We start from the raw sequence: 15,319 nt of genomic DNA on the forward strand, positions 1-15,319 counted from the left end.
GAGCAGTTTCTGAAGGAAAAAGCATTTCCTGACATCTGTTCTGAATTCACTGCTCTTCTCCTCCTCCCCCACTTCGTTTCACCCTGCACTCCTCTCCAGCTTCCTCTCCCCATCACCACCTGTCCCTGTCTGACCAGGACTCACCAGTAAGAGCTGAGGATCTTAATGGAGAATTGATGACCCACACCTGTTCCAGCCCTGTTCCTCCCCCTGCTAATTTTCTCTGTCTGCTGTTGACACAGGAGTTTGCTCTTAGCAATTTGACCCTAACCCAGGAGATCATTTGTGCATCCACTCTTTCACATGTCCAAGTTTTTCCTACTAGAACCAAAGGCTCGAGCATTCGCTAAATTAAAAGGACTTTTGCAGGACCAGGCTCATTACTCTTTCCTCTCTCCCTCTTAGGATGGAGCTGTTGCAATGCTAACGATTTCAAGGTTGAATTTTGTCCGGTGCAAACTTTGATGAAGTTAGCAGGATAGGCAATGAGTTCCACAATTATTTGATTCCCATCATAAGTTTTCCCTCATGCTCCACCTCACCGTGTGCTAGCTGAACAGCTACACAGTCCTAAAAATTTTCTGCATCAAAAATATTCAAAAGATAATAAGACTGAGACACACAATGAGCTTTTTCTGCCAACTAGTTTGCCAGCAATTTTGCATATATAAACACAGATACAGTTTAAAGGAACCAGAAGTCATCACGATCTTGATACTTACCCCTGCATTGCAGAATTTTAAAGAACCTGGATATCTCAGCGCAGTCCCTGAGGTTTTGTTTTCAGCAGGACATAACAGACACCACTGAATACGCCAAGCATGTAGTAGATTTTATTAAGCATAACTTTGGTTCTAAGTATTCCACCCTCATTCTTGTAATACCTTTAGTTAAAAACAATTATACAAGAGCAAATACAAAAAATATTAAATTATGAAAACAAATCCATTAAGGCTCCCTTTTTATATTTATATATATTTATATATGTACACTCAAACAAGTGCAGATATTAACAGAAGGTTAAAGCCACAAAAATGCTAAAAAATTTACTACTATACTATCAAAAGCAAGAGTTTTAAAAAAGTACAAAGTGGTAAGTGAGCCATTTTCAAATCACTGAAATATTTGCCGGATTGCTTCAAAACCCATATAGCTAAAGGGAAGATTAACAATTGCTTACGCTCACTGGCAAGCAGTTTCTTACTTGAGTAGCCACACAGGACACTTGTGGTGTGACTAGCTGACCACCCATTTAAGGGTTGCCTATTCTAGCCCAATCCTGACTTTAAAGACAAGCTTTTGCTGGTCAATTTGACATGAAGGTGGCTGGGATTCCTAGACTAAAGGGTCAGCAGAATTCAAAGATGTTCTAACACACACATTGATGTTCTCTTCACACAGGGAATTAATTCCAACCGAAAACAAAAACCTACTTCATGCTGTATGTACAAGGGAGTTTTCTGGCCTCCTGTGTTTCAGACAGAGAAACTCTACCCTGAATCACAAGCTAACATGGAGAGAAAGCAGAATGCCTTCAGCCTTGAAAGGCCCAATCCAACACACTCACTGAAGCCAAAGAGAGGTTCCTTGTCCCCCACTGACTCTGGTGCCATTTGGTTTACACCAACTTCATTTCACTGTGCATGCATGGTAGGATTGCTGTGTTCACCAAGGGGAAATGGCTGAGAAGAAATGGTCTGCTCAAGCCAGAAGAGACTCTCCTCACCAACTTCTAGACATTTCCACACTGAGCAGAAGGTTAATAGTGGAGTGGAAACCAAGAGGCATGAAGTTTGGTAGGCTGGGAGTGGCTAAGATAAAACATGAGCATGGCATGGAAGGCTCATATATAGCGCTGTCTCAACAACATGAAACAAACTCAATCAGTGCAAGTGTTTGAATAATGTGCTGCCAGAAAGGATGATCCTCTCCTTCCAGAAGAAGGGAAGGAGAGAGTGAAGAAACTGCAACACTCAGGGTGTTCCTTTGTTGAGAAAATACATGGAAGAGTCTTACATTTGGCCTTTGCCTTTTTTATGTCCATAATCTGAACAGTCTGGTAGGCCATCTTCATATTTAATCTTCTAGATGTGAGTCACACTGCAAGTCTAAATCAATGGCAATAGACTTATCACAATTCAATTTACTCTCAATCTGATTATGTCCTCATAAAAAATGCCTGGATCTTGACAAATTGAAGTCTGTATCTAATTTCTAATTGTGAGCATTTTGTCCCAAGTGCTGTGCTGACATTGTATTTAAAATGTCCAACACTTACAGGAAAGGCAAAAGGAACTAAAAACCAAACCAACAAACCCTCCCCCACCACCTCTACAATACAAACATACCACTGTTGATATTAAAAAAGTGTTCTCAAACAGTTATGTCCAATGTCATTACAAAGTAGAAATTATTTTGTTTAGCATCCTAAGGCAAAGACTAGGATTAGATCCTCAGCTGATGAGGATGAACACAGCTTCAGTGAGAGCTAGGACTGTGCCGACCAAGGAAGATGAGGATTTCTCCCCAGATTCTGAAGATAAGGTACCTGCACCAATTCACAACAGGTGAGAATCCAATTCTATAATCCTACATGAGTAATCTGTTCCCCCCTCCTCAATCCAGGCTTTCCTGGATAACTAGTAGTCATAAGCATGAAGGATCAGATTCTGCCATCTCTGTGCAAGCTGAGCAATATTTTATTTAATGGCAAGACACAGGGGCAACTTGTGGAAAGGCAGAAGGTGACAGAATTGGACCCTAAGACTCAGTGGTAACACACTCCCCTTCTTTCTTGAGGCTAAAGGAAGGATGGGATAAAATGAATTTCATTTTATGCCTCACTTTAGGGAAAAAAAATTCCATTTCAGTAGATTCCAACGATCAGTTTGGTCTGGCTTAAACGCTGCTCTGTTGCATGAACTGCAACAAGTTCCTGCAAGCAAAGAGCCGGAACTGATGGCAGATCAGATTCCTGATTTCAGTTCCAGCAAATAAGTTTGAACACTACCAAGTAATGTGTTAACACTGTACTCAGATGACCATGTCCTTAGATGAGAAAGGCCACAACAGCAAAGTAAGTAGGACTTCAAAACACTAAAAGTAGAAGAAAGGTCATTTTGCATTGAGAGGTAAATTCACAGGTAGCACTGCACAGGCCTGTACATGACGGTCTAAGTTTAAAGACAGAGATAAATCAGCTTCTGGATTCTCCCTGGTGAGAGGATCATCAGATTTCTGCTCCTTCATAGCCCAAATGCTACAAGCCAAACAAGAAAAATGGGCTTTAAGGCTGCTCAACTTTTCACTGCTGGTGAATTTGAAGCATTCTCATCTTGCCCACAGCTGCCTATCCTAGTGGGGATGGGCAGCAGTGATCAACACACCTCCATCCTCCCAGATTTGATAAAAATTCCAACTACACACAAATTATTGTGGGATATACACAGGCTGTAGTTCTAGATGGAGGCAATCTACCTGCACAGCAAAGCTTCGTAAGACATCACAGGAGGAATTTTGTTCTTTTTAAAGCAAAATATAATCTGTGTATCTCCACTAAACTAGGATCACAAGAGATAAAGCAGTGCAACACTGAAGGAGTTTCTCTAGTATCCCTGGTTAAAATCTCTGAGTAAGCACATCAGACTGGTCCATGACACTGAACTGACAGACAGACTCCTTATCCATTGATCTCAAGACTGCATTTGGCAAGTCGATCTGTTTATGGTACTGTCTTTTTAATCCACACATCCCAGGAATTAAAAATCTCATCTTCAGTAAGTGTCAGCTGGATGCTGTTATTTTCCCTCTTGAGGGGCAAATCTGAGACAACTTGCAAAAGCCTCTCTCCGCAGGAAAGCTGGAAGTCTGAGCAGGCACTGGCTCTAGGAGTCTGGTGCTTCTGTTGCTTCCTGGACCGTCCTCCTCAAGTTGCCCTTGACTTTGACAAATTCAGGTGCATTTTCCTGCTCTTCCTGCATCTTCTGCTGCTCCAGTTCCAGCTTAAAAGGAAATCACATAAAGAAAAAAAGTATATAAAACAGATCTTCAAAATACAAGACAAACCCCTAAAGGTTTCAATAACTGGCCATGCAAAACTCTTTAAAATGCTTCCTTTCTTTCTCTCATGGAAAAGATAAAGTTGCATTTCTTTGGGAGTATCTGTTCTCATAAATGATAACTCTTTTCAAATCCTCAGCTCTAGCTCATTCCAGATGTCCACCTTTGCCAGACAGACAAAAATTCTGCAAGCCCAGTATGAGAATAAGATGGAAGCATTTTTGAAGAAATTCTTGAACATCTTCATTAAAGAAACTACAATAATTCCTTTCTCTGGCTTTTACAACAGGACAAGGACAAATGCGCCTTGTGAGAGAACACATGTGAACAGCTACTACTGAGCACACTTGCAGAATTTGAGTGTTTAGGTACGGATTTCTGTATCTAACTTGAGCCTCTTTTGGTGTATCCATTTTGTCTATCACAAAAAGAGAAAAAAAAAAAATCCTCCTTGGCCCCTAGTTGTCCATTTTTGAGAGCCCATTCACTGACATTTTTAACCCAGTTGGAGCTCCTGCCCATGCAGACACTCAACATTACATGTGAGGTTAGACACTCTGCTCTATGGGGCAAGGCTGTACAGTGCCCGTACAGAACACAGCTTACACATCACACAGAATACAGATTGCTTGGCAATCCTCAGTGAAGGCCGATAAGTCGGCAGAAAGGAAGAAACAACCCTTTAGAAAACTAACAAAAGCTCTTTTTTTCTTTTTTATTTTAAACAGACCAAGGTCTTCCTGATTAATGGGGACCACGTACGGCTCTACCTAAATAATCTCTACTTTGTCTCTGTTTCACTGGCAAGGCACATGCCTTGTTAGAATAAATCATGACAACGTTTCTCCATGAGTCGTGTTGTAAATTAACGCCGTTCCTATGATGTTTTCGAAGTTATAATATTGTTTGCAATGGGCAGGCTTTTCCTCTTCTACAGAATTTTCTATTCTACATATGTCCTTGGATAGGTCAGTTTCAAATAAAATCTTCCCACAAGCTGAACCATTTGAAGCTGGGCCCTTAAGAGCAGAAAGGAAAAGTGACAGGATGATACCCTTAAAAAGACAATAGCTTTCTCCCTCCAAAAATATTTCTAAGCCTAATTAAAAAAACTATAATAAAACCCCCAAACCTAAATAATGATTGGATTACACCTCATTTTCAATAGAGTAATTATTTGGCTTAATTGATTTCCATTGAGAAAAACAGAAGATACTGTTTTAAAGCATTCATTTATTTAAAAATAAATGCAATGCTTCAGGCACAGTGACTTCTTTGATGAGGTGCTTCACTGTAGAGATATTTCCTCACAGGTACACAAAGTTAAGAGGCACAGAAATGTTTGGCTGGCCCTGTGCCTAGCAGTAAGCTTCACTACAATGAACTCCAACTCCACATATCTCCATACTCAGGATCTTTTCCTTCATTTGAAAATGCCAATGGGGTCACAGGTTTTAAGGCTACAAAAGATATTTTTAAAGTCATCTAGTTTCTTACGTACCCCAGGAGAAAAAATCAATTGATTTTTTTATTCATTAAGCATCCACCAGTTTTGCTGCACTACAGCCTAACAGTCATTCTTAGTGGATCATCTCTTAATAGTTAGACTACAAGAGTTGACTAATTCACCACAGTGTCAATGGTTGAATAAGGTCAGTGCTCCACACACATTCCTGTTGTCTGGTGCGGGATTCATTTGACCAAAGGCAGACACCATATGCAGTTCCTATAGAGTAAGTGACAACAAACAGGTATTTGTAGAGTGTGATTTGACTCATCCTAAAAAAGATATCTGCATTTGATCAGAGGAAATGTGCCAAAAATTGGCTGCTGCTTCTTTCCTGTCTACAAAGGGAGTCTCGGGTAAGTAGCTCAGATGTAGGTGTGTAAAGGTAGTGTTATTCCCCAACTCACCTGCTCCAGTTTCTGCTGCCGTTTCAGTAGCTCTATTTCCAGGTCTGATTTCTTCTTTTGTGCTTCCTCTTCCTTTTGTTGTTTAATAACTTGATCTCGTTTCCTTTTCTCCATCACCTTCTGTAGCTCTGGTTTGTTCTGAGGTGCAAGACCCCTTCAAATTAAATGGGAGGGAGGAGTGATGGTGTGGGGGCGAACAGGGAAGAAAGAGATCAGTTTTAATTAGCAGAAATTCATACAGAACTGTAGGCATGTTTTCTAAAGTCAAGTAGTTGCTTATTTAGATGCATTGGAATATAAATAATTAATCAAAAGGAAAAAACATGCAGACATTTGCCTGGTTTCTAACCAAAACCCTAAACTAGAATTTAAGTCATATTATTACTGAGGATATTTCCCTTTAATGTGCATGCTAGTATTTCTCCTGTATAATTCACTACTTTGACTTTCATCTTCTTCTAGTCTTCCCTCCATTCTCTCAATTCCAGAAGAATGGATTAAAAAAAAAAAAAATAAAATAAAAATCACAAATCAAGTCTCTAGTAGAGCTAGAAACAAATTTTGGACAAAAGGCTTCCTTTGCTGGCTGGTAACTGAGAGACTGTGTTCAGACAGTCCTACGCAGGGTGTTATGCCCATAGAAGTTTGCATGGACAGAACTAAAATGTGGTCTCCCTCTGGATTTTGTCACACTGCTCCTGGAAATCGTGGATTCTGTCCTTCCCTGAAAAATGTGAGAGCTTTACCCATGCCTGGCTGCAAAGCTATTTCCAGTGAGAGCTCCCAGGCTACACTCAAAACCACAAAGAGCTAAGACAACAAAAATCCAGAATAAAAAAAAGTTGCAATCACCTTGGAGACCAGACAAAGGCTGGAAGATTCTCCCTCTCAAAAGACTTTAGGTACTACATCAACTGAGCATTTCAGGTCTGTTCAGCACAAATTGCTTTCCAAGACAGCTACTCTAAAATGAGAAAGCTTACTCTTTGGGAAGATGCGTGAATTCATTTATACAGGCACACAAACAGATACACACTTAGTCCTACTTATTTTTGTGACTTCAGCTATTTCTTTTATCTCTGTTATGCTATGATGTTTTCAAAATTTGTTATGATAAGATTCAAAGCTCTCCCTTGTATTCAGATATTAGCGTCACTTAAGTCTGAGCAGAAAGATCTGAAATTTGCCTTTGTTATTGTCGTCTTCCCTGTGAAGACTACTATGTGAAAACATCCAGCATTAAGTTTAACATCAACCATTTTTTATTTCAACTTTAAGAAACTCAATAATCTGAATAAGCTTTCAGAAAGCGTATTTTTACCTTCCCCTACTTGCTCTGTATCTGTGGTTGCCTAATTCTTCCGTAACATGCATATCTGACAAAACGTCCAATAATACATTAAAATGCCATTTTATAGTGACATCTATGAATGACTCCATATATTATGCAACACTCTATCCCTGTACATACCCTGACAGCAAAATCAAATATTTAGCAACACCAAACACTGTTCCCCATTTCTCATAATAGGTCTCATGGCCTGAATGCAACAGAAACTACAAGATTGTGTTCGTATTTTGTATTTACTGCTTTTTAAATTACATTTTAACACATAAAACTTAAGTCAGGCAGAGAAAAGCTGGAGTGATTTTTTGTTACTACTACTACTACTACTGGATCAGTGAGAGCTGAACCAATGGAAACTTCCATGCTGGCAATTAGCAATCAAGACAGCCACAAACCAGATGCAAACTGCTATGTAACATTACTCGGACCTGCTTTTTTTCAGTAAGGTTGCACTGTAACAAAGCAGCGGCACAAGACTGATTTAGATGTGCTGTAGCTATAATAAAGGGGACCTGCAGAAGATACAAGCAAATACAACCTCTCAGTCTAATTAAGTGTGGTTGGTAGTCAGATCTGTAACAGAACAACTGTATCGTCAATCCTGTTTTCACTCTCGTATGTAAGAAGGAAAAGCAACAAACAGGTGACTACTGGATTAACTGGGAGTCTTGTATCACCTCCTAGTGATTGTTCCGGTTAAATAAAAAATCCTACATCTTTGATACAGAGTAAGCAAAGTGTGCTATAACACAAGTTAGAGCTGATAGGGTGAAAACGTCAAAGGGACAGGACCAATACTCTGCAGAACTGAGGTTGACTCCTAATAAGTAAAAACAATTTAAGATAAGTGACCAATGCCTTGAGGTACCACTACCTGGATCTTTGTTTGCCCCAAACAACTACCATTTCTGCAAGTAAATAACTACATCAGTTAAAGACTCAATCGACACTGCTCACAGTAGGCATGGAGAATGATCGGACCATCACTGGCTAATATCTTCTAAGATCCAGAAAAGGCTGTTCAGAGCTGACTGGTAAAAAAGTGAACCTGCTGGTGCCTACACTGAGTCTTCACAATAAAATAAGGTGCATGTTAAGCAGAATTCTGTAAGTGTACCAGAAGTCCTCCATACATATGACAGTTTACAGTAACAAAGCAGAACACAAGCCTAATATCTACATTACCAAAAAGCCTCATATCAGATTTAGGACAGTGGCATGAAGCACAGAAGACTAACCCTTTTCCCAAAACCACAAGTTTTTCTGCTGGTAAGAACCCTCAAAGTATTTCATTTCTGCACCAATAAATAAGAATCTAAAATTAACAGCTGCAGCTAATCAAAATCACAATAAGAGAAGAGTGGGTATTGAGGGCTGCACAACTCCTCCGTATAATAGGATATTCTCCTAGAAGAAAAGAACTCCATACTATTTAGAAGTGCTTTATGCTTTCATAAACTTAAAAGAAAAAAAGTAGCCTTAATTTATTGCAGCCTCCACATCCTTTAGAATAAGACTGTAAGTCGGGAAACTTCAACTATCTTTCTTTCAATGACTATAAACTTCTTGGTGCTAGGAACTGACTTTGATGTTTAATCCCATTAACGAAAAATAGGACAAACACCTATTTAGGCCAGTTTCTTCCAATTCAGTTGGTGTTCTGTAAAACATTTCTACTTCTTCATCACTAAAGAAATGCTGTATTGTGTATCCAATTCATTTAGAATTAAGTATCTAAGCCTAGAATTTGTGAGGATTTTGCTATTACACATAGAAAAGACCCCTTTTCCCTTCAAAATACTACCCTACCAGAGGGGAGGGGGGGAAAAAAGGAGGGAAAAAAAAAAAAAAAAAGAGAAACTTTCACAACGTGACTCTTCTTGCCAAATAGACAAACCCAGTTGTGCTGGAGAAGCTGAAGCAATAGCTTCCTCCTCTCCTTTATCAGGGCCCTGGGTCTCAAAAAGCCTGAATGGCTGCTACCAGCAAATTTATTCTCAGATGCATTCTGAAATACTGTTCTTCGACTTCTGTTTTGTGGATCCCCACACCCTTGCCTTTGGAAAGTCCATTTTGGGCATCTTCAATGCACCAAATTGCTAATTTCTATCATAGTTAGATTCTGTTTGCTTACATGGAGGAGCATCACAAGGTTTGGTGGCTTTTTCTCCACCATGTGGTCCAGTGGCTATTTTCTTAATACGTTTTCTAAATAAGTCCTTCACTGCTGAAGAGATTTAGTAACACAACTTCAGCTATTTCTGGGCCAAGTGCCTGTGCCTCTGAAGTTGATGAAATCAAGTTCCAGTTATTTACATCTTTAAAAGCAATATATAGAGCAAGAGCTGTGCATCCAATCCCAGAATGGAGGAAGCAGCATTTGCGTAACATACAAAGAAACACTTGTGCAGCAGCAGAGCAGGCACCAGACTACCACACTGCATTGCAAGAGAGATCAGGTAAGTAGAGAACAGTCTCATGTGAAATAAAAATATACGATTTCTTTGATTTAAAAGTGGCTCCATAAAATTAGAGCACTGGGAACAGTGAAAACCCACAGATTTTATTATCCTGCTGGTAATAGCAAAATTTTGTGAAATACTTGATGAAGTTAAGAGTTCAAGACAAATTACGGTGCCCAGGTAACCAATATGAAATGTGATAGGGGAGAACTGAACTGTTTCCTCTTGAAATTTACCCTTTGTGAGTATTCACAAAAACAAAATTAGAAGTCTTTTATAGCAAGCTTTTGCAGAGCAACTGTAATTCAAACAGAAATAAATGCCATGGTTAAGAAACAGAGTCTTTTCACCTACAAGATCTGAATCAAAAAGTGTCTGCCGGGTTTTGGGTAAAACGAGTTTTAGTTTCATCAAGGTGACAAGCTGTGTTTGGGGTGGGTGGGTGGCCCAAGTAATTTTTTAGACTCTTACCTTTTCTGATTCATAAGCAACTCTCTGTGGAGATCTTGATGATTCCGGGATGACTTCACAGGATTAATTAATTTCTGAGGTCTAATTAATTCAGGATTGTCATCATCTATGTAGTCTGGTTCAGCCATAATCTTTCTTGGAATGGGATATGGGTCTTTGGGTTCAGTGTCCTTGTTCACAGTATCTGTAAAACAGGGGGAAAACTGCAGTAAATCTACATTGAAAGGCCTTTTAAAGATGTATTAAAACATAAAGGCAGCATATTACATTGGTAACAGTTATGCTTTTCCTAGATTAATTTTGTCTGTAGTAAGTAAAGGCTCTCAGAGCACACATCAATAGCATCTTTTTAAATAGATGGCAATTTCACAACAATGTCATCTCCAACAGTCTTCATCCATTGACTTGGAGACACAGATTCCCCCCATTTTAAGAATTAGACAAATAATTTAGGTTAAGTGCGTGAAGAGCTCTATCGATTTTAATAAGCCTACTCAGATGAAGCATTTTTTGATCAGCAATACTGAGACCCTGAAGACATTCCTGCCATCCAGTATCATGTCAGCTATGGGGAAAACACCTTCTGTGGATAAGCCCTGAACTGTACTGCACGGAGCAAAAGCTTCTGTGTGGAAATTGCCAGATCTGCAATTGTTGGGATGGGGGGACATATTTTTGAGGGGAAAGGTAGAGGAGAAAAAGTTGGATGAGATTGTTTCTTAAAGGCCATATTTCACCCAGTGAAAATCCACAGAAATTCACTGATCTAAAGGCAATGAAGTCTTTATATCATCTGGAAACATGGCATTTTCCTATCCTAAAAGCTTGTTTATACACCAAATCACAACTTTTAATCAACAGCTGACAAGTAAACTATGGTTTCAAATAATTTATACATGACCATTCATATCCCATTCCATTACAAAGCCTCAGTCACAAAAAGTTCATCATCCAAAACAAAGCACATTCAGAGCAATTCTGCCTCCGTTTGCTGTTGTGGAACCTGCACACAGAATCTGCAATTATCAGTTTGATGAAACATTGGCCCCTCAAACAGACCCTAAAAAAATAATCTCACAGCATGTGGGTTTACAGAGATGAAACAATGGGACATGAAAGAAAAGGCGAGAGACCTCCATTAGCCTGACTGGCAGAACAGCTGAATGCTGAACACTGTATGGTACGGGGCTATGACACAGATCAGAGAATCACTGGGATTTGCTGCGTATTTTCCAGTAAAAGCTGAATATGTACTTTAATTTAGATCCCACTGTTACCAGCCCTTCCCTCTGTCTCTCACTCCACGGACTGTAAAACCTGTCCAAATTCAGTCTCAGTTTAATCCCTAAACTATTTTCTTTCATTAGGAATCTCATATTGTTGCTCAGGTCTGATTCAAAATCCACTTGATATAGCGGACAGATTTCCACTAATACTTCAGTATATTAATACTGAACAGTACCACCATCGCCCTGCTTGGGCTGCATGTGTGCTTACAGATGAAAAAGCAAAACGACAGGACTAAGTTTTCAGCGGATGCGGGGAAGCCACTCCAGATTTGAGTGTGTCCAATGGACCCGGGATAGCCCTTTCAGCTTCTTTGTTTGAATGTATGATGTGAATTGTGTTTTACTGGTGCTACATCTCTCACAGATGAGCAAGCTTCTACAGAGCAAATCCAATGAGAAACAGCTTACCAGTGTGAGCGGCTCTCAGGGAGGCCCCTGCATTAGTTTTTCAAGGCAAGTTTATATGTAGCGTTTTTTAACTCTGTGGGGGTGCTAGTTCTCACAGAGACCTCTGAAACTAATATAAAAATTGCCCACAGTTCAAAACTATGTAAGTATATTGCTGTACATGATATAAACCTCTTACTGACATTGATCATGCAATAAAAATACTTCTTCCATCACCCCTTCAGAGTCCTTCCTGCTTCAATCAAGCAACCAGCTATCACCATACGTGCCAAATATACAGGATCATTGGAAAACTGTGGTCAGAAGAAACTTGGAAGATTTCTAATCTAAACTCCTGCTGAGAGCAGGAACAGCTATGAGATCAGACCAGGTTGCTGAAGTCCTCCAAGGCTGCACAGCCTCTGTGGGCAATGCTGCTCGCCCATCTTCATGGTGAAGTTTTTCCTTACACCTGTATGAACCTCTTGTTTCAACTCATGCCTGTTGCCTCTCACCCTCCAGCCATGCACCATGGTGAAGTGCCTGGCTCCATCCACCTTCTTGGTAAGTTGCTCCCAGGCACAGGGAGCTGCTGTTAGTCCCCCCAACCCTGCCTCTGCTCCACGCTGAGCTGGCCCAGGTCCCTCAGCCTTTGCCACAGCACCTGCGCCCTGGCCCCCAGCCCATCTCGGCAGCCCTTTGCTAAACTCCTATCTCAAATCCCTCCTTGTTTAATTGCGTGACATATAAAAAAAAAACCCAAACCCCCAAAAACCCGAACCACGGCATACTTTTCAACATATAACACATAGCACCATGCTGCTAATAGAAAATGTGTGGAAGTCTTTTTACCATAGACAATGAATAAACTAGCTATAGTTCTTTTCTTTTTTTAAATAAGGACACAATGATTCATACTTCCTCAGTGTTCATTTCAGGCTTATCACAACTAAAACAACTCAGATGTTACATACCCAGCCACCACCCAAAATAAACGTGCTCTGCAAGTATTTGTTTTTCTGTACCCCTCTATCAGTTCTGACACATTGATGGGGCTGCAAGTCTTCTAGAAGGCATTTGTCATCGGCAGCTCTCCATTAAAGTAAATCCAAAAATAACCTGCTGCTCCTTCAAGACAAGTCTTCTGTTTGCTTAGACAAAGATGAAAAACACAGAATTACCCTACAACTGTCTGCCATAATGTACTATTTTTTTTCACACGAGCCCCTGAAAAAAACTTCATTCAGTCATTTATCAGAAAGTTTCATGTAATACTCTGCAGCACATAGATTTGCTTTTGGCAAGCCCTTAAAATAAAGTCTATCGATTCCTCTTTCTTCTGTCCCATCTCTATTTTTAAAAATGTATTCAACTCAGAGGTCAGGAATTGTGGTTTCCTAATGTAACATGAACTCTACTAGCAGCAAACTTGAATGAATAAAACTCCCTTGGGAACTGAAGATGCTTTCAGTGTGTGATTAGGCTGCAAATGATTTCAGCTAGGATTTCCAAACAGAGCCAGCAAAATAGGGCACCCAGTTCCCACTCAGTGAATCCTCTCACACCCTTTGCAAACCTCAGTCTGGCTGGAGGCCACCAACCCAGTCCCGCGGAGTCACTGTGTAATATTATACGCAAACAATACAAATAAGACAGTGTGATTTCTGCCCACACCCTTTCAAAGCAAACATTTACAAAAGCACAGGCAAGTTTCACATACAAAGGAAACTGAGGCACAAAGGATTCACCATGCCAATGGCAGACAGTAACAGAGCTGGTAGCGTAGCCCCAGAGTTTCATTCTGAGTTTCAGGCTCACACCAATAAACAAGCCAAGCTTTCAAGAATCCCTTGAAAGTCATCAAAGTTTAGTCAATTAAAAAAAAAATTAATTCCACAAGTCTCTAGTGCTCATCACCACAAAAGTATACAACCCATAAAGCTGCTTTCAGATCATCACGAGGTGCAACAGTGGGACATTAGCAATCCAAATAATCACTTAGCAGGAATATGCCTCCTTAAGAGCATCCGAGAGGCTCCTTTTAACCATCTGCTGTTACATGATCAATTGAGAATGCACAATCCATTTCTGTGTTTCCCCATTACCTTGCTCCAAAACAAAGGAAAGAGATTTGGATTCAGGGGATGTTTTAGCTGAGCTTGGCTCAAGTTTAATACAACCACTAATTTGGCAGGTGCTTCCCCAGTGCATTTGCTGAATTAGCTGTTGCTGTACAAGCAGCACAAAAGCATTTATCTACCCTATCTTGTCCTGCCTGAGTAACTCTCACAGACTTTGTCCATGACTTCTTACGTACGCATGGATTTTCATTGAGAAAGAATAAATTGGGGGTGCTATATGGAAGAGGAATTCTAACTCCTCAAACAGAACTACAAAGCAATTTCAATATCCCAGAAGACAAAGAAAATGCCTCTGTATAAAAAGAACTTCAAGTATCCTCCCAGACAGAAATTTAATGTTTTCAAAGATGCTCTTATAGCAATCAAGAAGTACCATACTGGTACCTCAGTCTTGGAGAGCCAAGACCAAGTGGTCACATACTTGCAATTCTCTCATTTATTTTCCTTGGAGCACAAGTAAATTCAAGGAGAATGGAAGAGACCTGTCAAGTTGATCATATTGAATAGATACAACTGAACCAGGGTGTGCCAGAAGCATGCAAGTTACATCTGGGGGAGCACGTCCAACAGACACATTTGCTTCCAATGTTACTTAATTTTTATTCTATCTATAGAGGGTATTTTTCAGAAAAAGTCCCTTAATGGTAGTAACACTAGAAACACGTGTACAAAGAGAACTACAGACAGCCACTAGCATTTTTAACAGATTCAGAGTAGATCTTAACAGCACTGGGTTAAGGATTCAACAGCTGCCAGAGCTTTTGCTACAACAAGGCTCCCATAGCTTCCACAACAGAGGAAAGTTCATGCCAAAAAAACCCTCGTGCTTATATGGCATTCAGGGAATTGCATTTATTTTCTATCTGGTATTGCTCATAACAGAAATCACCCTCTACATACGGAATTTGAATATAAAAATTCCTGCGAGACACCATATATTTATATTATTACACATATATATGGCATTTTCACCTTTCAAATGATTCCCACAATTATTTCCAGCTATGAAAGCAGAGGTGGAGTTGAGGTCCCTTAAAAAGCAGATAAATAAATACCTAAAAATACCAATGAACATAAAAATAACAGACTAGTCCAGGATCCAAAAGTTACATTAAGGCTAAATTCACATGATTTCCTTTTTGCCTTTATAAATTCTTGAATTAATATCTTCCACAGAAGCATTAGCTCAAACACTGAGTACCTCCTGAATATTTTATTCTCAAAAAAGCTTCAACATCTGTTCTGAGC

At 39.8% G+C, this 15,319-nt stretch overlaps 1 protein-coding gene across 5 annotated transcripts in view; it reads right to left on the minus strand.

The window, feature by feature from the left end:
- Nucleotides 1–819: 819 nt before the first annotated feature.
- The window catches only part of FAM107B (family with sequence similarity 107 member B), a 62,102-nt gene continuing 47,602 nt past the window's right edge, over nt 820–15,319 (minus strand). For 4 of the 5 annotated variants that reach the window (XM_049814116.1, XM_049814111.1, XM_049814113.1 and 1 more), the window contains 3 exons: nt 10,255–10,438; nt 5,974–6,127; nt 820–4,001 (listed from right to left, as the gene is read on the minus strand). In XM_049814116.1, coding sequence (XP_049670073.1) covers nt 3,885–4,001; nt 5,974–6,127; nt 10,255–10,382 — 399 coding nt within the window. In that variant the 5' untranslated portion in view covers nt 10,383–10,438 and the 3' untranslated portion in view covers nt 820–3,884. Of the gene's footprint in view, nt 4,002–5,973; nt 6,128–10,254; nt 10,439–12,904; nt 12,924–15,319 lie in introns of those variants that run through there. The other variant, XM_049814114.1, reaches the window with a different exon arrangement.

This window comes from Accipiter gentilis, chromosome 11, assembly GCF_929443795.1.
Source record: "Accipiter gentilis chromosome 11, bAccGen1.1, whole genome shotgun sequence".
NCBI classification, from domain to species: domain Eukaryota; kingdom Metazoa; phylum Chordata; class Aves; order Accipitriformes; family Accipitridae; genus Astur; species Astur gentilis.